General features: G+C 47.9%; 1 protein-coding gene across 1 annotated transcript; it reads left to right on the top strand.

Moving 5' to 3' along the window:
* Window positions 1-949: 949 nt before the first annotated feature.
* Window positions 950-19,263, top strand: BCO2 (beta-carotene oxygenase 2; the record flags this gene model as incomplete). Its single annotated transcript, XM_084274908.1, has 14 exons — window positions 950-983; window positions 1,610-1,792; window positions 3,437-3,529; window positions 7,739-7,943; window positions 8,597-8,808; window positions 10,244-10,359; window positions 11,786-11,888; window positions 12,876-13,004; window positions 13,135-13,295; window positions 13,862-14,029; window positions 16,413-16,550; window positions 17,167-17,349; window positions 18,367-18,477; window positions 19,131-19,263. The coding sequence occupies 14 exons, from the start codon at window positions 950-952 to the stop codon at window positions 19,242-19,244; spliced, it is 1,950 nt and encodes a 649-aa protein (XP_084131034.1). The 3' UTR covers window positions 19,245-19,263.
* Window positions 19,264-27,506: the final 8,243 nt, after the last annotated feature.

Below are 27,506 nucleotides of genomic sequence, written 5' to 3'. Positions count from 1 at the left end.
TTTACACTGTTAGGGTGATTAGCCAGGAAAAAGGAAGGCAAAGAATCAATCAGCCTATTACCCATTCTGCAGAGAGCCTGAAGTAAATTTCTTAACCATGACTTTAAAAGCACTTGGGGAACAATAAACTTAAAAAATAAATTCCTTTATTAGAGTAGCTGATTCATTATGGAAAAATGATAGATGGGGTATAACTTGATATAATTGACACCATCCCATATGATAAAAACGAGCAATCAGGAAGTGGGGGCTACATGAGTGGGTTAAAAATTCAATAAAAAGAATACTCGTTCCTTTTGGAAGGTCAGCCTAGGTGGCATTCTATAGGGATCTGCTTCAAGCCTCACTTACTCAGTATCATCCTGAATGATTTAGGAAGAGGACCACATTAGAGAATACAGTTTGATTTTCAAATGGCAGCAATCTTCGAGGGGTCCCAAATGCAAATGATGACATATGTTGGAAATTGACTGTAATCTCAATAAGGTGAAGGGCTGTTCTGAAATCAAGATAAAATTCAAAAATGACATTATGCTTAGCAAGAAGAATCATAGATGGTATTTACAAACCAGAAGAACAGCTAGAGTTGGCATGAAGTTACTGTAGGGGGGAAAAAACCCAGAGCTGAGATGTGTTATCTGTAGGATAGCAGATGAGACATGGAAACATAGTTGTTCTCCTTTACTCTGTCTGTTTTGATCTTCGTTGGAAGATTGGTCAGCCTGTGACAAAGCAAGTGGTCCTAATGGGACACAGGAACAATAAAGGGCAAAGCAAACACGATCTGTGAGGGAAGGTTGAAGCAGTTGAGTTTAATTTAGGAAAAGCACAAATTAAGGGAAGGCATGATGATACCAGTTATGTTTTAGAAAGACAGTAGTCAGGTGTTCACTGTGTCTTGTAGAAAGGACAAGAGGAAATCAGCTTAATTTGCAGTGGAAAAATTAGGATGAGTAAAAACCTGTCCCACTTTAAGGCCCAGAGTACTGTGTGTGCTGCCTTGCTCTCTCTCAAGGGGTAGGGCAGCTTTTAGGGGCTGTTTAATAAGATGAAGCAATCACAGCTGTCACAGTGCATCTGCAAAGGGGTAGCAGCTTCCTCTCAGTATCCTGATTGAAAGGGTCCATCAAAGGTCCATCTTCATTTGAAGCAGCAGGGCGTGGCCATTCACTGCTCCTTCCCCAATTTGATGGTCTAAGCTGGTGTGGCAACCAATATTCCTAAATTCTTGAGATGCTTTGAAGTACAAAATGGTTACTCAGATTTGGAAACAATACACGGTGTTTTTGACATGTGAAAAAGACAACACAACAAGAATTCTTAGAAGAATCACCTAGAAGCCTGGCTGCCGCAGCACCTGGCTGCAGCCCCCCCTTCCCTCTGATTCCCCCAGGTGCAGCTGGCAAACAATCATGAAGCGTTTTATCCACCAGTGGTAACTGCTGTTTTCACTGGCTCAGTACGCCAGTAGCTCAACTCCCTTGGCCCAGCTGCCGAGAGGGTCTGGGGGCTGCTGAGCTGCAGCAGCGCAGCACGGGCGGGCTGCCTCACCCGGCCCGGCCCGGGCAGGCGTGCCCGGCTCTTATTCTGAAGTGGTGATGTCGGGCAGCTCTCTCCAGCCGGTCCATCGGTGCTGGCTGCACGCTCTCATCCTGGCACCGCTGCCTTTGCCTGCCCACCTCCGATCCTTCTTCCGAGCCGAATATGTTTTCCAAAATCCTTTTGTCTGCCATCAGCCTCCTGCTTGCTAATTTGCGGCATTTCCTCTGCTCTTTGATGCCATTCCTTCCAGGTAAAACGCATAAACAAACATTCCATCCCCTTGGAAAGGGGGTTCTGCTGCTGTTAAGTGCTGCTGCTCGCACAGGTCGGTAGAGCTATTTAATTTCTATGGATAAGAAGTTAGCAACTAAGCTATTGGAAGTGTTAGAAGCCAGAAATTCTCTGTTATTTATTGAAAAGATGACCAGGAGAGAGAGAAGTACGTTGCACAGATTCCCTCGGATTACTAGCAGATGCTAATGGTTTAGAGCTGGGAAACCAGTAGGCAGCAGCTTCTCTCTGCAAGGGAGCTTGCTGTAAAATGTGTGTGAGATGGCTGTGGAACGGAGAAGGTTGTTTAGAGCAGTGATGTGACTGAAGCTTTGATCTGAGTTTACAGGTGGGGAACAGCCCCAAGGGATTTTCTGTCACCGCTGCACTGTGCAGCTTGTGCCATCGCTGCACCGCTGGAGCTGGGTTGGATTTTGGTTTGGTGGAGGGTTTCTTGGGGGTTGTTGTTTTTTTCTTGCATATCTAAGAGTGAGATCTATTATCACAAAATAGAATCCAGTAAAAATTACAGCTTCAGAATCTGCTTTTGAGTGGTGGTGGTGTTTTCCTCCCTCTTAGGATCAAAGGATTGCTTCTGGGATATCCAAAGATGTGAGAGGTTCTCAAAACTGACTTCTTATGCCACCAGAACACATCTATGGATACAGCAGCAGTCCAGGTGGTTTCTTTTTCACTGCACGTTACTAAGTTTGTGTAAGTTGCTGTGTGAGCAACGACCTTGTTGAGCTGGAAGGCAGAAAATTCAGAGGCAGAGCAATTATTGCAAACTAGATGACCAAATATGAAATCTGGCATTGGGAATGTTATCTAAAACAGCCTATGTTGTTAGCATTTCAGGGCACAATAAAGTCCTTTCCTATTGGCAAAAAAAAAAAGCCTATATACATACATTTGTTATGTTATTTTGATCTGCTAGCAGAGTGAAACAACTGCATAGTCTTGTTTAAACTAAATTTAAAATCTCTTGCAGTTTACCTCTTTCATTATACTTTGAAACTGAACTTTATAAGCTGTGCTTCTTGTCTTGATTATGAAAGGCCTCCAAATTTCCTTGCCTCATTTTCTGTATCTTTTTGAAAATTATGGACTTTTCCACTGACTATTACTAAGCTCTTCTTGAAAAAGCTTTCTGATAGAGAATTGTCTGAATTTAGCTCAAAGGTGAGAATATCGAATCATGAAAAAGAAACCCCTCTATTATTAGCATTTGAGTGAAACAGTGGTAATTAAAGGAAAATGTATGAATAAAATGTATTCCACCTGATAAATGGAAAAACTTTGCCAGTTTCGCAGGAAACTTCTCTCACCTGTGCTTGATAGCACCTCTCTAGGATAAATCTTCCAAGGACTTGATTGTATACATGAGTATTTAACAAAGAAATGACACTTCCTTCATGTCAGCAAACAGACACCCCTGAAGTGTATAATCTGTATCTACAGGTGTCTTTGGGAAACCAACAGGTATTTCATATGCAAGAGTATGCACAGTTCACAGTTGCTTTTCTTCCTTCTCTCCTTTGGACAAGCTTTTCTCCCCTCCTTTTCTCCATGTCTTTTCCCTCTGTCATGTCCTTGATACTCTTTTTGTTTCTTTACCTGTTAGCAAGGAAGTGGGTGGCTGAGCCCCTGACAATGGGAAATCAACAAGTCAGAGGGCATAAGGAGCCAAGTATGGGGACTTCCCAGCCATCACAAGGCAAGTGCGACCGCTTCAGAAATTAGTGTGGGGCACTCAGGTGAGCTGAGGGGTTCAGCCCTGGTGAAAGCTGGAGTCTGGATGGCAGAAACCAGTAGCTGCAGCAACTCCAGTTCTGGGTGGGGGGCTGGGGGCAGCTGGCCTGCTTGCTGCCTCATTCCAGTCTGTGATCTGCAGGGACCATAAGTGGCCTGCATCTTTTGCCAGCAGATTTCCACATCAGCTCTGTGGTATTTCTGAATTTGCATGAATCCTCAGGGAAAATGGAGTTCATGCTTCGCTCTCCCTGCTTGAGCTATGCCAACTGGCAGTGTTCTGCTTACTAAAGGCTGCCCTCAGGTTGGTCCTGGATGTTCTTCTGAGTCAAGCAATTGTGCAGTTGCATGCAGAGACAAGTGGTGGTGCTCTCTGTACCTTGTGCTTGATTAAGTGGGTTAAAATCAAAGTGGGTTTGCTGTGTCTGATGTGATTTAAATTTCATAGCCAGCAAATGGCTTCCTTGTTTCCTTCACCCACTGCTAGGATTTCCTTTCCCCCTCACTGCTGTTGAAATACAACTTCAAGTCTGATTCATTGCTACCCTATCCGAAGTAGAGGGAGGTAGCTCCTCTCCTTCCCATGTTCCTCTCCTTCCCTTCTCCTCTCTTCACTGTCCTTGGTTCCACTGTTTCTGGATCGAACACAGAACAGCAACAAAACGATTTCCTTTGATGTGTTCATTCTGTATGATATTGTTCTGCATATGTATTGCAGCAGCTCGATATTGCTTTGTTGAGTGAATGCAAGCCTTCCCTGTGCTGACAGGGGAGGAATGGGTTGCACTAGGCCCTTCAGGGCTTAGCTCTGTGTGTTAATTACCCTGTGTTGTTTTCTACAGCTGCTACTAATCAAATCTCAGTACAGTACATATGATTCCTTAAAGCTAAACAAAGGGGCAGGTTTCATGAAGTCCTGTCATGAAGAACCTGTCTGACCATACCCACTCAGCCATCCTTGTGTTGTTAGGTGCTGTGTTGCTTTGTAAAGAACAGTCTCTAAAGAACACCCTGGGAATATCTTGTTTTGAGATCAGGCCAGTGGTCTGCAATACATGGCAGATTACATAATGCGAGTAAAAGCCACGTCGTGTTGTGCCAAGTTGAGAGGAGGTCATTGCTTATTTGTGCCCTCTAGTTTTTGTCCTGAATCTTCAGAAGAACAAACTGACCAGAGCAAACCTCCTTTTGGTTGTGGAGAGGGTTTCTGTTGTTTGGGTTTGGGTTTCTTTGGTTGTTTTTTCCCTTGGGTTTTGGGGGTTTGGTGTGGGTTTGGGGGGTTCCTGCACCTGTCCCTCCTAGATTTTCAAAATTGTCCTACAATGACCTGTCATGTTCCTGAAAACTTCTCTTTGATTCATCCAGGTATCGTGAGTTCATTACATTTTGCAAGCATTATAGTCAGGATCTTCAGCTCAGTTCAGTGGTTCCCAGAAGGAAAGCTTATACGTTACCCTGCTGTGCCTGTGTGGTTCTCTGCTCTGAAAGGACAGGGTATTAACTTACACATTATTGTTGTATATAGCCTGTTCTCAGACACTTTCTGGACTATGTCTTGAAATGAAATCAAAGTAGGTGAATTCTAACTAGCTCAGATTTCAGGAACCATTACTAAGAAGATCATGTAAATGGCAAGGTTATCACAGGAGAAGGAAAACAAAAAGAACTTGGCTTCCTTATTTTAGGAAGGGGTATGACTGGTTGCTCTAAATACAAAGTGGCGAGCATGAGAGAGGGAGAACTACCAAAGCCACGTAACAGTCCTGATACAACAACAGGGACCAACTGTCCTATGAATAAAGACCTGTAGATTCTCTAATTATCAGGGCTATGGCCAGGCTTCCAAGGAGAGGGAAACATAGTAACTTTTAAGATAGAGTTCATATATTCCACTTTCAGGGACAGCAGTTGGGAGGAGATGACCTGGCAGGTCTTTCCAGTCCTTCTCGGGCTCTTTCCTGAAGTTTATTTTAGTAAATTCCCATATGCTGCTCTCCAGGATGTTTCTCTATGGTGCCATCTTTGTTTCTGCTTGCTTGCAAACATGTCTTAGAGACACATTGCTTTCATTTTTTCTGCATGTTTTTACATCTTTACAAACTCTAGCTTGACCTATAGTTGCATTTCTGCAAATACTGATGGCAGTCTCTAGACCTGCCAGGTGCTGGTTGAAATGAAAAGCCTCTGCTTCCTTATGTCAGAGGAAATACTCTGAAGCAGTAGTGTTGGGATCAGATTGAGTGCTTCATATAGGATTTAATCAGAACTTAATTGAATTTTAAGAGGGAGAGGATGTTGGTGGTTTGAGGTTAATTGCTTTAGCCCTGCAGTCTGAATTCTTTATCTAGCTGACTTACCATATTAGAGATCTAAAGAAGGATTTGAGGATTGGCAAGCCAGAGAACTACATTGAAGGGATCTTGCAGTTTACCTTCCTGCGTGCCTAACACCCACTCTGTCTGTGGCTGTTCTAAAGAAGCAAGCTTAGAAAAATGCTGTCTGCCAACCCAGTTCTTTGGCAGATGATCTCCTATTTGAAATAGCACATTTCCTCTGTAGGTGTTCACATGTCAACTGGGCAGCAGCTTCACTTAATTATCTGGCCTAGAGAATGTAGGCTGGAAGAAGCAATAGTGAAAATGTCTAGTGTGACCAGAACCAAGTGGTACAACAGAAAAACAGAATGAAGTTCAGTATTAGTCTGGACCTGTTTAGTGTGTGGCCTTGTTCAGTAACAGACTTGTGTTTTTTTATCAGTGCTTCACTCACACCTACATCTTCATCACATCTAGTTTAGTTCTGGGCTCAATGGTCTGACAGTCAGGATGGAGCAGTGTAAAAGCAAAGCAACCCCACTGACCTGTGGACATGAAGCCTGGGATGGATGAGGAGGTGATAGCATCGGGGGGGAAGGCAACAGCCTGTGTGTTAGGTAAATCCACCTCTGCAGCTAAATGGATTTCTAAACCAATCCTTGTGTTGATGAGGCTTTGCAAGCCAGGCTACTGGAGCCAATAATGAACTGTGTGCACACAGTATTCCCATCAGTTCACGCTTCCTTGGTGCTTTTGTCCTGTAACTGTGCCTAATAAGGGCGGTATTGCATTCAAACAAGAGGCTCTGTCAGAAATGATCCCTTTCTACTATTTCTTGTTTACTTACCAGTTAAGTCTGGTTAATCTGTTTTGTCCTGTCCTAGAAATGTATTTCATCTTCGTTTCAGTTGTGTTCTTCCTGAATAACTTTTTTTTTTGATGGTTTGATTATTTTGGGGTCCAGGTTTTGGTTTTGGGGCTTTTTTTTGTGCAAGAGAAAAAGCCAGTGATTGCTGCTGCTCACTGTGAGCAACCTTACAGCACAGATTTTCAATACTATTTCAGAAACCCTTGGTTAAATCCAGCTCTGATTAAGTCCTAGCCAGCAGTGTCTGAGGCAGCACTGACTATTCACTTGGATACCACTTCTCATAGCTCTGTATATTGCTGTATATTGCATTTGTGACTTCATCCATAAACTGTGGTGACCATAAGCCACAGTTGTAATGGCAGAGCACAGGGTAGAGGCCATACATGGTGATCCCTGCATCCAATCTGATAGCATGTAGTTGAAATGAACCATAACTTTAATTGCAAAGCTCCCAACCCCAAAGCAAGGTACAACACTTGTCTCTGTCCCCTGTGTTTGGCTTGCCCTATTGATTTTTCTTTCCTGTGTATGCTTTTCTGCATAAGCTTTCCAGTTAAGGAATTTACAAAGTTCTTTTTAGGGCTCCCTCTCAACATTACGCTGTGTATCATCCCAGCTTGGAAGACATTTCTTTTTGCAGCCTCATAGGTTCTTATACCCCTATCTTACTTGCTCTTAGCTTCTTTCTGAAATAAATTCCAACTGTTAGCTTCTTTAATTAAAAGGAAAGTTCTTGCATATCACATGTATTTTACCACCTCCTTTGGACTGCAGCACAGTTGTCTCTAATGGATTAACTGGATTTTCTGCTCCCTCTGGATGTGTGGGGTATTATGGGAACACAGATTTAGTTTGAATATTCACCACAGCTTGGCTGCTCGTGGAATGTTATTCTCCTAAACATCCAAACTCAAGCTCTAGCAATTGTCTGTTTATTTAAGTGAAAATCTTAGTTACCTGCTTTTTGTTCTCACTCATTTCTTTGCAGGTTTAAAGAATGCCCTGCCCAGCCCATCAGAAGAGCAAATCACCTTCCGGAGCCCCAAGGGTTTGCAATGCATCTCGCCCTTAGTGCGGACAGTAGAGGAGACCCCTGAGCCCATCCCAGCTAAAATCAAAGGACATATTCCCAAATGGATTAATGGCAATCTTCTGAGGAACGGTCCTGGAAAGTTTGAGTTTGGGGAGGAGAAGTAAGTCCAAGTTTGGTGGGTTAGTGAAATGATTCTGGCCTGAGCCCTGCCTGAACCTAAATGGGACCTTCCCAGATGTCTCTCCGCCGTTTGGAGCACCTTATAATTTCTTTTTAAGGAAGATAAATAAACAAGTGTTTTCTTTTATTGTTCTTTTCAGAACAATTGTTCCCTCATCTGGATATTCCCAGTGGGGTCTCTGAAAATAGGAGCACGGTTAACTTATTAAGGTTGGAGCAGCTGAGTCAGAGAGGCTGTGACCTACTCCGAATGATATAATGCGGGAACAGAGCTGGGGATTAAAACATCCACACTCCTAGTCCTTTGTCATTAACAAAAGTCCATCCCGTGAGCACTCTGAAATCTGGGGCAGGATTTCTAAAGTTTATTGGACTGAATTGTGTGAGTTGCTTTAGAAGCAAATCCACCTAATTTTCAGAACAATGTATTAAAATATTTGAAGAATACAACAATGCCTTTGGCTTGGAACCTGCAGTTCTAGCTAACTGACAAACCCAACCAGAGTTTGCAGAGCAACTGGCTTACAGTATGGATTATTTCCCACAAAAGCTGATACAGAGCAGAAGTCCCTGAGGTCTACTTTCAAAAGTAATATAGTGCCCAACTCTTGTTCTCTTATTGATCTCTTGAAGATTTAACCACTGGTTTGATGGCATGGCCCTGTTGCATCAGTTCCAGTTGCAGAATGGCACAGTGACCTACCGGAGCAGGTTTCTGCAGAGCAGTTCCTACCTGACCAACAGCCAGCACAACCGCATCGTGGTCTCCGAGTTTGGGACGCTGGCAATGCCAGACCCGTGCAAGAGTGTCTTTGGGCGCTTCATGTCACGCTTCGAGATGCCACGTAAGAGGATTTCTAAGAAATAAGAAATGTTGTGAGATTGTTCTTGGGGAACTTGTGGTTTGGTTTGGAGCGAGTCTGGTAGGCCTGTTCTGGGGTGTTGTTTTTCTTGGAACAACAGCAGCCACAAAAATGCAAGTTGGTGGCAGACATGGGTGGGAGGAGGCACAATTTAGTGTTTTAGTACCACCTCAGCTCACTTGATTCCAGAGGGTTTTGCAAGTTTCCAACAGAAATCTTTCCTCAAAGAACACCCTGCGCAGTCCTGATAATGAGCATTACAATCTGCTGTTCCACCTGAGACACAGCTCTGCCCTTAAAACACCTTGTCTTTCTAAGCTTGTAGAGTAAGTGGGCTAATCCTTCCCTTCCTGTACTAAGCTGCAGGAGATGATATGAGTAGGGTGAGAGGTGGCATTGCACAGGAATGGAAGTACCACAGCCTGTAGGATTCTGTGTCTCTCAGTGAAGAAATAGGCTTAAATGCAAGCAGAGTACTTTCCACTAACACCAAAACAGACCTGAAGTTTGCAACTTGTTGCTCATGTATGTGACCATCTTCAGCTTACCTTCCCCAAAGAGATGGGTCCCGTCCTGCCATGTCATCTGTTCTCTTCAAAGGTGCTCATACCTTCAGTCGTTGAACTCCCTCATTACCTACTCCCCCCAGCTCTCTCAAAAAAATGACATCCCCCGTGTTCATTTCCAAACTGCAGCAGGTTGTTCCTGCATACCCTTGCCTCTTTGGCTCCTTACACACATGTAGCCTATTCCTCACTACAAGAAGGCCTGTCCTCCAGGCTTTTCCTTACCAACTTCAGGTTGCATGTTCGCTACCTGCAGTGTTCAGCTGGGGGAGTTGCTTTTTCCTCAGCTCTTCTCAGCCACCTGGCTAGTGAGTTTCAGCTCCCATAGTAGTAGCAAGAACAGCTCTGGCTGCTGTGCGTGTGTAGCTCTCAAAGTGTGTGTCCCTGACTCCGTTTTAAAGAGGAAGAGAACAGGGAAGAAGCAGCATTTCCTGTCTGAGCCCTGTCACACAAATGGCATCCCTGCACTCCTCTCAGCCCAAGTTGTAGCTTCAAGTCTTGCCTCTCCTTTCCAGTGCTGTAAATCAAATTCTTCATATCACTGCAGAGGAGAGGACTTTGTCTAGGGAGGAAAGGATATGAAGAAATAAAAGGTCAGGAAGAAAGGGCATACGAAAGTATGCAGATAATCTTGGCTTCACTGCGGTGATTCCCCCAAGAGCCAGTCCTTGTCCTTTTATCCTGAACTCACCTGTGCAGACAGTTTCCTCAGTGCCTTTGTAGATTAGTGAGATACTTCTAAGCAATTGCAGAGGGATTAATGTCATCGCAAATGGGTTTATTTGTGTAAACATGTCTAGCTTGCTACAATGTGATGTGAGCTTACACAGAGCTCTGGGATGTCATTTCAGAACCAAGTGACAATGCCAGTGTGAACTACGTTGTGTACCAAGGAGACTATTATGTCAGCAATGAGAACATCTTCATGTACAAAGTGGACCCAGAAACGCTTGAAGCAAAGGAAAAGGTGTGAGCAGGTGGGATAAGGGATTTACCTTATGGTACAGGAGAAGCACTCCTTGCTGTCTCTATGAGCTGCAGGGGGAAACCCAGTCGGGAAGAAATGGTAAGTGCAGCTCTCAGCCACAGCCATAAGTGTGTCTTCATGGTCCACTTGAGACTCTGAAAAATCTCCTCAGTGATAAGGCGTCTCTCAAGAGTGAAGATGCAGCCACAGCCCACTGTAGCAAGCAAGGAGAGAGACAGAGACACTCCTTTCGGTTTGGGTACAGCTGGCATTCTTCCAGTGCACTTGCTACTTGCCTGGACTTGTCTGTACCTACTAGTGTATGAGGAGTAAAAGTGCACACAGGAAGAAGTTAACATCACTGATCTCAGATCTGTATTCTTGTTTTGCCTCTTCATTCTTCCTATCTGTTCCCTTTATCTCCTTCTTACACCCTCAGCTTTAAACACTCCCAAACTGTCCCTTTAAAGTCTTGACTAAAACCTCAGTTGCAGATGGGGGGGTGAAGTCAATGTCAAGTCGAGTCAGAGTGCAGTGTCCACTTTATTCCCTTCCATGCTAGCAAACAAAGAAAAAGCTGAAGTACAAGTCTTCCCCTGTGTTCTGGGCATCGTATCACAGGAGTGTGGCTGTAGCCGAGGTGAAGCATGACTTGTAAAATGGCAGCTTGAGCTCTATGTCCATCTGCCTGCATCCTGAGAGGGGATTCAAGTATTTGCTGGGCTGGACATCTGTGAAGAAGGGCTGAGGGAGAATTCTGCCATTCCTAAATCAGTATTAGCTACCCTGCCTGTATGTTACTGTGGAATACTTAATACCCCAAAATACCAGGCTCAGCACACCCTCAGATCTTGAGGGAGGCATTCCAGGAGTCCCTCCCTCCCCCTACACAACCAGTTGTAAGTCACAGAGAAGCTCTGTTTATGAAATGTAGCATGCTACTTGCATTTTGAAATGGAGAGTTTGACAATTTGCTCTTTCACCTGTTTTGTAATCCATAATGCAATGATGAAAAAACTCATGGGTATTTTCAGTTTGAATGTTCAGCTCTGCTGAACTACCTTCACATTAAAAAAATGAATCCCTTAAGCTGCTTTTTAGATGCAGACTGGTATTTTCTGGCTAGGTGAAGAAATGGAAAGGATGATTTCACATTTAAAGGCTCCAATTTGAGATGTCCTTAAAAGGACATAGTTTTCTAAACTTCTGGTAGTGTTGTACTCTTTTCTACTAGGGCCTTGAAAAGGGCCACAGGTTGGAAACTTGAAAGGTTTTTTTAAAAACTTTTGGAGAAGAAGCATATCTTTCATGGCTTAATGTTTCAGTGCATGGGGTGATCTTGCTCCAACTTTTTCTAGAAAGACTGTGGCTTGTTACAGAGCAACAGGAAACTTCTCTACTGACTGGAAATCTTTGTCATTTGCAGATAGACTGGAGCAAAATCGTTGCAGTGAATGGGGCCACTGCTCATCCTCATTATGAGTCTGATGGAACAACATACAACATGGGCAATTCCTATGGGAAACATGGTAAGAAACATGCCTGGCTTGTGGGCAAGCTGCTTCTTGCTTCCACTTCAGTGAGCAGTTATTGAAGAAACTTCAGTGTCTAAAGAAACCCTGAAATTGCTATTTCTCTTTGTGTCAAAATGATTTTTAAAGTCCCATCCAGCACTGAAGAATTCTGACAGTCACAGGTTTTCACTTACAATAATGGCTTTTGATAAGGATCAGAAGAATTTATACAGGGGAGAAGGTGAATTTATTACAGTGACCTGACTATCTTACAGAAAAAGCTGAATTTTCTGGGATAACCTTTTCTTCCTAAAACTATAAGTGAAAGTTGGGATTTACATGGGTGCTCAGAGCTAGCTTTTACATTAGTTACATGAAAACTGCCTTTTTCAGGAGCTTGAGGCCTGAGAAAACAGCCACTGCCTTTTACTGTGATACCTGAGGTTGGTTCCAGTTCACTGAACAGTTGCCCTGTTTTGATCATTTTTCATTCTTGCTGTTTTCATTTCCTTTTGCCTTTAGCAATATCTAGCTGGGCAGCACATGCTGTTTTCAGCTGCAGAGACCAAACTATAGATTCTTATTCAAATGTGCCATTCTTTCCTGCACATGTGTTCAGATTTATTAAATAAGTGTCAGTCATCACCAGGGCTCAACGTTTTCATTTCCTTTGATGCACTGGCTATGAACATTGGCTTTCTTTCTGATCCTGTTGTTATAGGATACTCCAAGTTAGCATAAGGAATGCACAGCAAACAGTAAAATTAGATGGCACTCTACCACACTGAGAAGATCCTTCTACTTCCTTTCTAGCTGGGTTTTTTTGCTAATCCTCTATTAGTTCTCAAGTCAATAAAATGACTGTTTGTTTTCTGCTCAGTTTAGTTATAACTGTGGTTCCTAGTGTTCCAGGGAGACAGAAAGGAACAGCACCTGATCAAGGTTTCATGAATCTGGGTGGTCTCAGATCTCAGTGATGCTGAACACACTTTGCCTTTCCAGGGTCGAGGTACAACATCATCCAGGTTCCTCCACAGAAGTCAAACTGCAGTGACACGTTGGAGGGAGCGAAAGTGCTGTGCTCCATTGCTCCGATGCATAAGCTGAAACCCTCCTACTATCACAGCTTTGGTAAGAATTCTCTCTCAAATTCTGTGTATTTAACGTACTGTGAGGCAGAAAGGGCTGCTCCCTGCCCTCAAGACTCTCTTTATCACATTTGCCTAATACTGAGGTGGTATCCCCTTGCTTTTCTTCTCAGGGATGAGTGAAAACTACATCATTTTCATTGAGCAACCCATCAAGCTGAATCTGTTGCAGATTATCACTTCGAAACTCCGTGGGAAAGCCATTTTTGAAGGGATAACCTGGGAGCCTCAGTACAATACTTGCTTCCATGTCGTGAATAAACGCACTGGGGAAGTAGGTGGATCTTTGACCTTTCCAGCAGCTCTATAGCTGTGGCTGAAAATTTAGGACCCAAGAGGAGAGTGCTGGGTAACAGCCACAGATAGCTGTGTGACTCAATCCATAAGTCACAGCAATATATGCTTTATAAACACAAGTCTAGGTTTATTAGAAATGGGGTTACTTCATGCATTTTCTTCTTCACTGATAAATTTCTTTGCCAGCCCTAAAAGAATGGGCAGAAATGAGCAGTTTTGGTTCCTGAGACTGCAGCATAGGGACTGAAATGCAGTTCCCAAGTATTGCAGAGTGTAAGAAAGTTTATCCTAGACTGGGAATGATGCTACAGGGATGGAATCATGACAGCAAGGGGCCTATCCTGGGCTGCTTTACAGCTAGCCTTTTATTCACTTGTTTTTGCCTAATTACTGACTTAAAGCACCCATTCTATAATAACACAAGGGCACAAAACAAATACCAAAGAATGAGTGGGGAAAGAAATGGGGGAGAGAAGAGAAAACCTTTTGAGTTGCGGCTAGGATCTTTGAAAGGAGGTTTAGTCTCTCTTCTCATTCCTGTAGGTGCTGCCAGGGCAGTGGTACAGTAAGCCCTTTGCTACTTTCCATCAAATCAATGCCTTTGAAGATCGTGGCTGTGTGGTCCTTGATCTGTGCTGCCAGGATGATGGGACAACTCTGGCTACTTACAAACTTCAGAACCTACGGAGGAGTGGGGAAGGGCTAGATCAGGTAAGAGCTCTGCATTTGGGTTGCACAGGATCTGGTGATCTTGACTTACTTTTCTGAAGCAAGGCTCAGGTTAGTAGAAAGGAGAGAACTATGGGGAGCTACGCAGTGGAGGATGTGAACTGGGGAAAGGAACCAGGGCTATATTGAAAAACTAAAATGATGATCTATTGGTATGTTGGTATTTTTATTTCCTTTTAAATCTCTTAGCAGATAATCTCTGTGGAATGTCTCCTTGAAACCTTTAAAAATGGTGCATGACAGATTTCCATCAACCTGACAGAGTGTACTTTTGTTTTAAAATCTTATTTTTAACGGTACTAATTTTCCATATCCCTGTGAAGTGATTCTTTTCCCCCAAGAAAGTATGCAAAATGTGGTTTTACATTTCTTTTAAAGGGCAAAATTAAAAAAACCCAAACCAAAAAACCTGCTGTTTAAAGGCAGAAAACTAGCCTTTATTATGTAAATCACAGAAACCCAAACATTACAGAAACCCCTGCACTGTTGCTAATTTTCACCTCCTAATAGCATGTACTCATAAACCCCCTACTTTATCCAACTCTATCAAAAGCACCCTTTAAAGCCATGTAAGAGGCTTTATTTTGCATAAGTTATACACTGGAAAAGTGGGGGGTGCTTTCAGTTTCTTGTATTACAGATGGGCTTATTGGAAACCCACTGTGTTGTGGGTGAAGGGCAGGCATTTCTACATGTTCAGACAGGTCTGAACTTCCTCTGTGTTCTGAGCTGTCTAGAAGCAAGTCAGTTCTCATCTGAGAAGCACCTAGCTGTGTCCCTGAAGGGTCATTTTGTTCTGCTTCCCTTTGTTGGTTTTTATTTGCAAAGATGTGGTGAATGTTAAATCACACACAGCATAGTATTAACAGGACAGTTTCCGTTGCAAACTTGTTTTAGCTTATGTTTTTGTCTTCTCTGAGCACCAAGAGCTATAATTTGATCTGTCTGAAGGGGTCTTTATGTGTCAACGTTACATGTGTTTCCAACACCCACGTTCTTTAGCTGATGAGTAGTGTGGCCGTGACACTGTACTCACACACGGGTGCAAGTCATTTCAGAAGACAATCTTAAATTTAGGTGAAGATTAAGGCATGCCTGGGCATGATTTGTCTCTTTTCCCTGAATCATGCTCAGTGGTTTTGCCTGCTGACTAAACCATGTTTTGTCTCTGGCAGAGCACCTCATCCACTCAGTTAAACGTAGGGTTTCCAGATTAACACCTGATTAAAGTGAAGTTTCACACTGAACAGGGGAGTTACAGATTGAAGTAGCTGAAATACCCCAAAACAGTGTCCCTGACATCTATTTTATTTAGGAGGCTTAATATTTGGAAGTATTATGGAGTTGAAAGTTGGCTTGAACAGAGCTTTAGCGGCAATGGTGGAATTACTGCGCTCTCGCGACCTGCTGAGTGTCACCCATGCTGGGGGCTGCCAGCTTCCTCTCAACATTGCTCCCCAAGTAAACCCCTCACTACACTGGACTTTCCAAGCATGGAGTCCATGTGTACCTGAGAAGAGAGGAGGATAATTGTTCAGGATAACTTCAGGCATTGAACAGCAGTCACCTTCTGCTCACCTTATCATAGGGAAGAGGGAGGCGCCTCCAGAGCCTGGTGTAGAGGATGTAGTCAGGTATTCCCAGTCATCCTCTGGACAAGCCCCTCCTTCTATTAATTTCACATGTATGCTGGAAGATTAACAGCAAGCAGTGTGGTCAGTGTCTGCATCATCCTGCCACCCCACAAAGTTCTCAGTCTACAGTCAAGCAGTTCTTAAGCTTTGTAACTGCATGTGGGTTTTATAACTAGAAAGGTCTTCCATGCACAGTTCATGGTGTTTAAAGTAATGTGGCAGTTCCTCAGTGCTTTGGCCAGCCCCAGGCTTCCAAAACAGGACCACCACTTACACCAATAGGACTCTAGAGGGTAGGTTTCCAGCAGGGGTGTTGCCTCTGCTTGCTCAGTGCTACAGAGTTCCCATTATCCGTAATCCCTTGTGATCTGGGTTGTGCAAGAAGGGCCCAAGTCACACAGTAAGTGTGCACAGGCTGTATAAAGGATCATGTTAAGTCTGTTCTAAGTGAATATAGTGTGGCATATGTCCTAATGATGTGTTTGGAGGATAACTGAGTGATCTGCATAACCAAGTCAGCATTAATTATTATGAATGCGATGATGGCCTATTTAATTGGGTGTATTTTTGTTTCCTACTGTAAAGTGCTGGAACAAGCAGAGGTGTTACCAGAGCTTGGTGAAATACATAACAGAAAGATGATTTCAGGAGTGAAAAGGATGTCTAAAGTTTCTGAATTGTTCCCCAAAATGCTGCTCTCCTCTACCACCATGACTTTCTGTCTCTAACAGGTTTATGACTCCATATCCCGAGCTTTCCCTCGCCGCTTCGTTCTCCCACTGAACGTGAGTTCAGACACACCTGTGGGGAAGAATCTGAATCCTCTCTCTTATTCATTGGCAAGGGCTGTGAAAGAGGCAGATGGCAAGGTATGTGTTAAAGATCTACATAACTACATGGCTGTGGGGAGATTGTCTGCAGCAGTCATCACCCCGTGTTGTTATCTTCCCAGAACTTGTCCACCAAGCAAACAAGCGAGGTTTGCTCATTACTAAGATGGCACTTAGCATGTTAGTACAAAGATTACCACGTTGCTTTATAAATGAGAATGAAAAGATAGATTATGACTTATCAAAAATGCCCAAATGGATTAGGAGCCTTTATGATAATTGGCCAAACTTCAACTTCTTCATTGACAAAATCCTCCAGGCTTTCAGCTGGGTACAGAACACTCTGTGCTTCCAGCTCTGAACAGCGCCGGAGAATCGCTTTGTGTGGCATGGAACATGTTTTGTCCACTGGAAATGGAGTTACCTGTCTGTGTACTTTGGACGTCACACTGCTGAGTGCTGGATCTGAGATTCTCTGAGCTGGCAGCACATGAACACATGGACTTGGTCCTGTTTTTCACATTAGATGATGAGTCAGTGCAATGTCAGGCTCGTCTTTAAACATTTCTCCGTGACTGTGCAGTGGGTTGGTGTGACCAGTCAGGTCTTCTGCCCAGTCAAAGCTAAACTGATATTCCTGGCATACTTCTTCTAGGTCTGGTGCACACATGAAAACCTCTACCCTGAGGGTTTTGAAAAGGTTGGGGGCTTGGAGTTCCCCCAGATCAACTACTCTGGCTACAACGGTAGGAAGTATCGCTACTTCTATGGATGTGGTTTTCGGCATTTAGTTGGAGATTCCTTGATCAAGGTTGATGTGGAGACCAAGAATTTCAAGGTGAGGTGAAGGGAGATGATCTTTTGTCAGCAGTGGGAGTTATTCTACTGAACTGGCCTTGAAGATATGTCATTTACTGGGCACCCTTTAGGGATCTTTCAAATGGGTCTAGAATGAAATTCCAAAATTCACCCCTCGCCCAGCATCGTATGAATGTGGCATGTTTACCAAACAGGACAGGCTGTCACTCCAGGTTCCCATTATAGAGAATGAAACAGAAAGGGTTGGGTACAGCATGCATGTGTCTTCCTGGGCAAAGAAGAGTAATCTCTTACCAGGCACACAGAAGATATGTAAGCAGCATAGGCAGCTGGAGATAAACTGCCAAAGTATTTATGACTCAGGCAAGAAACAAGTCTTAAGATGTTTCCATCTGCAAACACAAGCTAATTTCTCCTGTGTCTCCCTAAAGTAGAAAAGAATGATCTCCAAAGTATTAAATGCTTATTAGAAACTTTTCTGGAGGCTAGAGAGGCTTGGCAAGAGATGCCCATTTTAATTGTTCTGCTCCAGATACTGATTTAGCAGGAAGACTGGCACCCTCTTTCAGCACAGCTTTGGGGTGCTATGGCCCTGCCTGCAGTAGGAGCAACAGCCAAGCCCTCAGGTGATGATGGAGATGGATCTCCTCTGCTGGCATGGCACCCCTCTCTCCACAGTGCCTGGGCACAACATGGTCTGCACTAGGATGATGGGAAGGTGACTGTACCGGCCAGGAAAAGTGGAGTTGTCTGAGCTTGTGGCTTATTCCTGTGCCAGCACAAGCTACGGAGTAAAAGGAACCCTTTTCATTCCCTGTTTGCATGATGTCTGGCACAATGGCCATGCTGTCACAACAGTGGTATCATAGTACTATTGGAATGAAAGAATTAATTAAAAGGTCCAACTGTAGGTTTCTTGGAGCATAGAATATGCCTGGGTATCTTTGTGGGGAGCACTCCACCTTGCAACTCTGCTAACTGCAGTAGACAAGTATTAATGAAATCTAACACATCCATATGTCACTGTGCTTGCTAGATTTGGCAGGAGGATGGATCCTACCCATCAGAACCCGTGTTTGTGCCAGTGCCTAATGCCACAGCAGAAGACAGTGGAGTTATCTTGTCTGCTGTGGTCTCCCCCGCTGAGGTAACAGTTTACTAGTTTGTCAGACCCATAGTATTAGGTATATTTTCTAAACCACAAAACTGAATTTGAGGCTTTCTGGCAGGTAGTTCTAGTGCCATGTTCCCCAGGCATGTGCCTCTGCAACTGCCAGGCACAGCCAGGCAAACTTGTGTCCCTTGGAATGTCACCTGTCACTATCAGCACTCCCGACCAGCTGCCTTACAGGTTTAGTCTGTATGACTAAACAGAGGTTGTATGTTTGGGGTTGTCCTGGTTTTCAGATGGGATAGAGTTAACTTTCCTAAGAAGCTGGTATATTCCCTATCAGATGATGTCATGCTTGATATATAAAGGGGAGTGGCTGGGGCCTGAGGAAGAGGGATCTCTGCTCTGGGCTGGGCACTGGGCTCTGAGGTAGTGAGCAAATTGCACCCTGTATCACCTGCTCTGTATATTCTTGTATAAGTATTGCTGATGGGTTTCTTTCCCCCTTCCTTTGCTGTCGCAGTAATCTGTCCTTATCCTGACCCACAAGTCTTGTGATTCTCCCCTGTGTGTGTATCTCTGTGTCTGAACCACAACAGGCTCCTTTGTGTTGTGACAGATGTAGTGGTTTGGACAGTGGAATGAAGCTCAGCATGGGCATTCAGCCTGCCTTTCTTTTCATCCTGCAGAACCAAAGTGCTTTCCTGCTGGTCCTGGATGCAGAGACCTTCAGAGAATTGGGGCGAGCAGAAATCCCAGTGCAGATGCCTTATGGGTTCCATGGCGTCTTTACTTCCCGCTGACTGAAGACCTTGTCACCTCCTGTAACCTAGGGCCAGGTCAGGCTCAGAGAGAAACCTCTGCTTTCTTTTACCCTCCCACATTTGCATTATGCCCTGGATGAAGGAAGGCTTGTATCTCATATCCTCTGAGTAGCCTGTGCAGCAGAGGGTCTGAGGAAGGCAGAAGCCCCTATGCTCAAATAGCCCACTACTTCATGACTGTCTTGATGGACAACTTAGCAGCAGTTCACAAATGCTGGTGTGTGTAAAGCATGCAGGGAAGCAAATGGAAGCTAAGATGAGCATTACCTTCCCTTGCTAGCAATGCATTCTGAAGGGAAGAGAGTATCTGTGCTTAGGGCAGTGGCTTTGACTGAAATGTGTAAAGAGAGAAGTAAAATCAACTAGTACCATGAAGTGATGAAAGTTCACCCCCATTGCATAAAGATTGCCTTCAATGATTCCCAGAAAGTAGATGCTTCTGTGAGTGTACACTCACTTGTAGTGCTTTTCTCTGTGCACTAACAGTGCCCTCAAATAAAACCTTCTGAAGTTTCTTCTGGGTTTTTTTTTCCCCTGCCCTCCCCAGACCCATGGCCAGCTCTGTGCTGTGCCAAAAGAGGCAACAGCTGCACCCCTGAAACACACCTTATGTTACATGGACTTGTAGATACGCATGACAGCAGTTCACTTGCAGGTTCTGTGAGACGTGAAGGCTTTCAGGGGAACAGATTCTGGCCCAGGCTGAAGGACTTTCTATATTGCTTCATTGTTAGAAGCCGGGAGAATGTTTTGAACCACTTCCTGGAGCTAAAATGAGCCCTTGTGCCCTAGGGTTTGAAGGAAAACCTTTGCTTCTAGCTGCAGCCTTGCTTTGCAGCCTTTTTATGTTTATTCTTTTGACTCCTGATGTTCTGGAGGCTAGCCCAGGCAGCACAGAACCAACTCGGAGCCCACTCGCTCTACCCAAACAATCCAGCTTTATCTCCCCCCTGACCCTGCACCTTTCTTACAGGTCTTGGGCAAAGCCAAAGGGCTGTATGCCAGGGCTGCAGCACTGAGGAGGCAGCCCAAGCCGCTCTCTCGCAGCCAAGCACCTGCAGTTGCTGGTGCTGTAGCCCTGCCAACCGGCTGCTCCCTCTACTGCAGCCGGCCCCTGCCTGGGCCTGGGTATGGCAGCTGCGGGCACGGCCCAGCAGTCGCCATGGAGCAGCCACCACGGAGGCGGCAGCCGCAGGGCCGGGAGCCGGGCGGTGCTAAGGCAGGAGGCAGTGACAGCAAGCAGAGCGTGGCGGCTCTCCTAAGCGTGTTTCTCTCCTTGGGGACGGGGGCAGGGCGCGGGCAGGGCCCGAGGCTCCCGTGCGGCCAGCCAGAGCGCCCCGGGGGCAGCCCCAGGCGGGGCAGCGCCTCACCGCCGCAGGGCACGGACAAAATACGCTCCCCGGAACTAGTGAGCCGCCGAACTTTGGTTCCCCCTGGGCAAAACACGGCCCCTGGAACTAGTGAACTGGCAGAAATTTGGTTCCCCCCCCACCCCCCCCCCCCCCACCCCGCTGCCAAAATCAGGTCCCCCGGAGCTGGTGAAGGGCTGAAACTTCGGTTCCTCCCGCGGGTTATGGCCAAAATACGCTCCCCCGGAACTGGCGAGCCGCCGGAACTTTGGTTCCTCCCAAGGCCCATGACCAAAATACAGTCCCCCGGAACTAGTGAGCCGCCGGCACTTTGGTTCCGCCCGGCCCGTGGCTGAAATACGGTCCCGCGGAACTGGTGAGCCTGCGGAGCTGCGGTGCTGTCAGCACCCGGCGCCGGACAGCTCTGCTCGGCGGCGGAGAGCCGGCAGCGCCGCTCAGCACGGGACCCTGGACAGCTCATCCCAGCACTGATGCGTGGGCAACGGCTGGGACGGTTCTCTTGGAAAAGGGAAGCCCTGAGCCGCAGGGCGCCAGGGGCTGCGTGGGGGCCCCCTGGAGGCTCTCAGGCCAGCTCTGGCTTTCGGTCCCGGCTCCTTTGGTTTGGGAGCTGTTGCTGGACGTTCGGCGTGTTTGAATGGGAATGCTGGTAGAGGGAAGAAAAGTGCGGAAGGAACTAATAGGACAGAAGAACATCTGGGGATGGAGACTCTTTCTTGGGGTGAATGCTGTTCTCCGTGTCGCCTCCCAGCAGCTGCTCTGGGAAGAGCAGCCTGACAGAGGAGGAGGAGGAGGAATATCTGCAGTGGGTCGGTTGGTGCAACTAGATTCACCTGGAGAGGGTGCACCCCCTCTGCCTCCTCACCGCGCCCCAGCTGGAATTAGGTGGGGAGGGGAATCTCCAGCTGAAGCTGCTGCCCATCCCAGGGCTGCAGCTGGTGAAAGTTTCCTTTCCCCCAACCCCTCTTCATCCTCCCCCAGGTTTCTCTGTCCTCAGGGAAGGCTGTGGAACTGGTAAGTAGCATGAGGTAAGGAGAGGGGTAGGATATCACATATTATGACGTATTAAAACACAACGTGTCACCCAGAGCTGGCCTGAGTGCTTAGACCCTCCCCACTCCCCCCCCCTCCCAAAAAAAAAAGCTTGCTGGTGTTTCCCATCTCTGCTGTGGGGTGGGAGTGACCCCCACTCTGTGTTAACACATTCTTCACAGGTGTAGAGACCTGGGGCCATAACACAAACAGGCAGAGCAGAGCCCCAGCATCCACTTGGTCCACGCAACAGGTGTAGCAAAGCCAAGAGCAGAAGCACTGGTTCCCACCTCAAAAAAAGCGTTCAGAGTGTTTTAAATACACGTGGTTGCGACCACGGGCTTTTCCCCGCAGGTTCAGGAGAAGGCTAAAAGGGTCTGACTCTGCCTTTGGCTGCCCAGTTGCTGAATCCCAGTCCTGCTGGACACGGGGATATTCTGTGTTCTGGGGGAAAACTGTCATGACACCCTCTCCTAGCCCTGTCCTGCTTCCTGGGGGAGGGGGATCTCCGTCGGACTGGCGAAGCCAGCCTGCGGTGATTAAAAAACCCAAGACAGCCGATTCCTTCTGCCCAAGGGTTCAACTAGAACCTTCTTGTCCTGAAGCTGTCTCCTTTCTCAACCCACCTCTAGCTCAGGAAGGCGAAAGATAAATTGGAGGAGACCCTGCAGAGATGCACCGAAGCCATCAGCACCTCTAGCTGCGTCATGAGCAGAGCTGGAAGCGCGGAGAGGCGACAAGCCGGAGGTTTCTTGGCTCGAGTGCACCTGGAATTCTTCAAAGCCAGCTCTCTTCCAGGTGACTGTTACTGGCACAGAAGCCAACAGGCGGGATCTTTTTACTGAAAACCACAGTCGTGCCTCCTGCCGCATGCCCCGCTACCCCGAGCAGCGTGAAAGGCTTTGTGGGGTGCCGGAGGGTTGGGGGGCGTGCGCCGTTCTCTTTCCTTGCTGATTCCCTGGTGTTTTAGCCTGAGGCCAGTTTGCAAACAGAGAGGAGAGAGACATTTCAGATCCAGGGCACAACTGCGAACGCACTCAAAGGTTTCTCAGGCTCTCTGACTCTTTGTGAGTGCGTTGTCATGCGTATGGTGGAGGTAGAGAGCTTTGGCTGGGCTTACGGCTCCTCAGGCACATGCCGAGTGGTCTTCTCTCCCCCCTAAAGATGGGGACTTGGTTTCCAACTTGGAGCTGTTAGAGAAGTCCAGCTTGAATGGTTCTTGTGTCCCACAGCCCCCTGAAAGCTTTGTGTTTGTACAGGGGGAGGTCTGTTTGTGGCGATGGCAGGGTCAGGAGGTATCAGCTCCTTTGGGTGTTTCGTGCCTGGCTCGGCCTCGCTGCATCAGCATCGCTTTGTGCTGCTGCAACATGGGAAGAGCTCCCAGGATTTGCCGGGGCTGGGGTTAAATCCTGTCCTTTCTGCTAGGAGAACATGAGGAGGAGAGGAGGCTGTGGGTTGGGAGAGTCAGTCAGGGGGTGGAGGGGGGTCTGTGAGTCCCGGGCAGGTCCAGCTGTGCTGCTGTTGGTACTCAATGCAGACGCTGCTGCGTTGCAGCCCTTGGCAGCGTCCTCGGAGCGCTGGGGGTGCAAGAGACATGCTTGGCGAGCACCACGGCCCTTTCCATTAGCCCTGCTCTGCTCTCTCTGAAGAGTCGGGCTGTTTTTATGGTGGGGGAGAGGCGGCCTCTCACCCCCCACGTCCTCAAATTCTGTGAAGCGGCAGTAAAAGAGCTGAACTCGGGTCTCTGCCCCTCCTCCCCGATTCTTCACAAACCACTTCAAAGCTGAGCTGGCGGCCAATTGAAGCGACCGGTTCTGCCGGGCTCGTCGCCACTCACCTTTCTCACTGCTCCCCCGTGGAACAAAGCGCGGCGCTTCCCTTTGATTTCCCCCTTTGAAAGCCATAGGGGACAGAGTCTGAAACGCTCTGCGACTGTTTCGGCGACTCCCCTCTGGTACGTTCCCGAAAGTGCTGGGTGGATCGGGATCACGGCTCCAGGCACGGAGACCTCGCTCGTGGCTGAATGAGCCATGGGGATGGTCACAGCCAGCATCCCCTCCCCAGGTTTGCAGTGAAGGGGGAGGAAGGAGCCACCAAGTGCCTCAGAGTCGGTGGCCTTGACATGTGAGGCTGTCATTTGTGAGTGCACAGTGACGCTGGTCCTCCCCACATCACGCTGGGGGGAGAGCTGGGGGAGGAGGACATGAGATGAAGACCACCTAGCAGTGAGGCAGTGACCCCGCTGAAAGCCGTGCCCCAGTGGAATTTCCTTATGGAACATTTCCTTATGGAAACTGTTGATGCCCATAGACCTCAGAGATGACAAGGCTGTGGCAGTGCAGTGAGCAGAGCTGCGGGTCGGAAGGAGTGGGATGGTGGCAGCGCAGCAGCGTGGCATTCAGGCTCTGGTAAATACAGGAGCAGGAACTGGTTGTGCCAGAGGAATTACTGGGTGACAGGCTTGAGCTAAGGGTAACAAATCTGCACCCTCTGTTATTCTGGTGAGACTCTTTGCCCCTCAGCCCCCGGTGGGAGCGTGAACCACTGCTGGGGTCCCGTTCAGCAAGGTGACCCTGTGTCCTGGGGTGCAGCCCTTCGCTCCCAGACGTGTCTGTGTTGATTCGGTGTCGAGATGGGGGTGCTGGGGGGACACACTGAAAGCTCAGTCAGGAAAAGAGGAACCTGATCCGTCCCTTTTCTCCACGCCACCGCCCGAGGTGGGGACATTGAATCTTTAAGGTTCAACCCCTTCCCACTCCCCCGACATCTAGAGGGGGCTCTGAGTGACTCCGGAGGAGAGGATCTGATCCGATCCGTGCAGGAGTTGGAGGCATCCTTCCCTGCTCCCAAGGCCGTGCTTTGCTGTTTCCATGGAAACCATTAGTTACTAGGCAACTGGAGCATCATCTGCTGCTGAGCCCTCGCATCTAATTATCCCATCACTGTGGCTGAGAGGGACTTGGGGGGGGCGGGGGGTGAGGGGAGGTGGGGGGAGATTAACTCCTCTGCCATGGCAGATTGGTTGACAGCACTTTTAAAGCGACATGGCCTCCTTTCTGCCATGCTCACTGGTGCTCTCCGAGGCAGGCACCCACTTGGTTTTCTTGTGTCGTCAGGCTCCAAGGAGGGATGCAGGGTCTCAGGGAACAGAGCTCTGTGGAGAGCTCTTCTTCCCACCAAGGCAGCACATGATGTGCATACCCATATGCTCGTGTCGCCTGCCTTGCAGGCTCTGTCTGGGCTGTATGTTCCTCCATACCACTGATCGCTTCCATGTTGCCCTTTACACTCGGGTCTCCATCCTGAGAGCCTGATGTCATGGCAGCTCTGTGGAGCATCATTAACTCTTTGGGGCTCGGCAGTGGGGGAGGTGGGGCAGCTTGCCACCTTCAGTCTGCCCGTGAACTAAAGCACATGTGGCGTGACTTGATGCTCTCGGCTCAGGGTTGCCACCAGGAGGGGTAGAGATGACACTGAGGAAAATTGGATTTCCCAGAAGGAGGCAAAGCCACCTGCCACGGCGGCTTGAGCGTTCTGGGAGAGGGTTGGCTCCGTCTCAGGTCTGCGAGCCCAGGGCCCATGATGTTAGAAGCCCGTTACTCTGAAGCTTCCCAGCAGCGTTTGCAGCGCCTTGTGGAAACAGGGGCAGGGGTGGTAGAGCTTCTGCAGCAGGAGGGTGGGATGCAGTGGCTTGGGAAGATGGGGCAGGTGCCTCCCCACTTTGCTCTTGTTGGACAGCAATGATCATAATCAGATGCCGGTGAGGGGCAGGAGGAGGAGAGGCAGGTGTTCTGTTGCGAAAAGGGGTGATGTAATTAAAGTCCACCTGTTAATTAAGAGCTGGAGGGGAGAAAGAGATGGATTTCTGCCTGAAGTCTCGTTGGCACTGGAGTAACACTAATAGTCAGGGGGGAAAAGGCTCCGGAGGGAGATGGAGGGGTTGTGCTGAGGTTCCTGGAGCGCAGCGCCCGATGGGAACCAAAGAGAGGAGGGGCCACACCCGAAGCCTCTCGCGTTGGGGCCCTTGGTGTGAATCGGCCATGTCGAGGTGCTCGGGGAGCCCACGTGCGTACCTCTCACCTGCCTGGGCCACCTCCCTGTTGTCCCACACGGGGACTTTTCAGTCCCCCAGAGTGTGCGTCCAGCATCCCCATCCTCTTGCGAGAAGCGGGTGTGGGGGAGTTCCCGAGCTCCCCCTTCGCCAGTGGGCACCGAGCCTGCGTCCCTCACAGCTCCGGAGACAGAAGGTGACGATCTCTGCCGGCTCCGAGCAGATCAGGGCAGCTGGAACCCGCTCCCCTGCCCCTCCGGCCCCGCGCAGGAACGCCTCGGTTATCCCGCGTCACTCGCTCCTCCGCTTCGCTCTTTTCCAGGGGGGCAGGGACCAGCCCCCACCCCAGTGAGCTGCCCAAAAAGCCTCTTCTGCTTCTCTCATTGCTTCCTTTTGGCATCTCAGGGCTTTAAAGCCTTTCCAAGAAGAACTGAAGTTGGGAGAGCAGCAGCTGAGGAAGCTTGCCAAGTGCTCTACGCTGGCTGACAGCTCTTCCTGAAACCAGATGGTTACTAATTAAAGGGAGTCAAGTGAGGAGGCCGCATTGGCCTTTCCGAGGTGAGTTTTGGTTCTGGTATTTTTTTTTCTTTTCTCCTCTTTCCTCTGAAGAAAAGATTTGGTGACCTTGGAGGAAGGTCATCCTCCCTCTGTTTGCAGGGATGTCCTGGTCCATGGCAGCGTCGGTGGGCGCAGGATTGTTCTTAAGAAGCTCTTAAGGTAGCTGCCATGGAAGGCAGGGTCGAGACGCAGTTGTTAAGAGATTTGCCACCCTTCTGCTGAGTCTTGCTGCCCTTGGGTGACTTCTCCTTGTTCCTCAGCCCACTGCGCCGGTCACACCCACAAGTACTTCCAACCACAGCCATCCCATCTGTACGTGGGCAGCTTCCTCCGTGGTACCTACTGGGAGCTGGGTGGCTGGGAAGAGGGAGGGCGAGCATGGCACATGTCTGCCTTGATGATGTTTTTTTCCCTTTCAAGAACATTTGGTTTCTAGAGCCGGGCTTAACGGATGCGCTGCCGGCGCTTCGAGGCTCAGCCCCTCGCAGAGGAGCCGTGTCTGAGGACACAAAACACCTCCCACTCAAACTCGCGTCCAGGGAAAGTGCGTCGGCTTTGCCTCCCTTTGCTTCCAGAGCTCCCCTTTGCTGGAGTCTTGGTCCTTCCTCCCACTGGCACCGCTTGCTCCGACACTTAATCCTTTCCGGGATGGGGAGGCCCGGCAATGAGTGCAGGGATAGCCGGGGTCTGGGAAGATGCTGAGGTGCTTCAGTCCCCTCTCAGGCTGGGAAGATCGCTCCCAAGCTTGGGAGCCGTGCTGAAACAGGCTCTGCTGCTGCTGCACGCGCTGGTTTGGATCCGTCTGGCGGATTTTGCCCCGCTCGCTGTGCAGAGTGCAGGTCCTTGCTAGAAGGTCACGGAGGAGCACGCTGCTTCCCCTTGGGTCTCGTGAGCTGCTTCAACCATTATTAGGTTATTTGGGGGGGGGGGGTGTGTGTGTAACATTTAGGGTGTTTCGGAGCCGCCTCCTCCTCGTTTATGGTTAAGGTGTTGGACAGTGAAAGTAATATATCGCATCAGTTACAGGGGTCTGGGCCTGGAGAGGGGGCGTAGGGGTACCTCTGGAGCCCTGCTGTGCTGTGGGGAACCTCACCTGGCTGGGTGGCTCTGGAGCGGAGAGAACTGATGCACCAGGAGCTCTCTGGGCAGGTGTTAAGGTGAGGAGGGGACTTGGGCACGTGCAGCAGATGCAACGGGCTCATTCGTCCCTCCCCGCTCATCCCCTCGATTAAT

This window comes from Gallinula chloropus (assembly GCF_964237585.1).
Source record: "Gallinula chloropus genome assembly, chromosome: 24".
In the NCBI taxonomy this organism is placed as follows: domain Eukaryota; kingdom Metazoa; phylum Chordata; class Aves; order Gruiformes; family Rallidae; genus Gallinula; species Gallinula chloropus.
The sequence above is the reverse complement of the archived record's forward strand: the minus strand, read 5'-3'. Positions and strand labels throughout refer to the sequence as shown.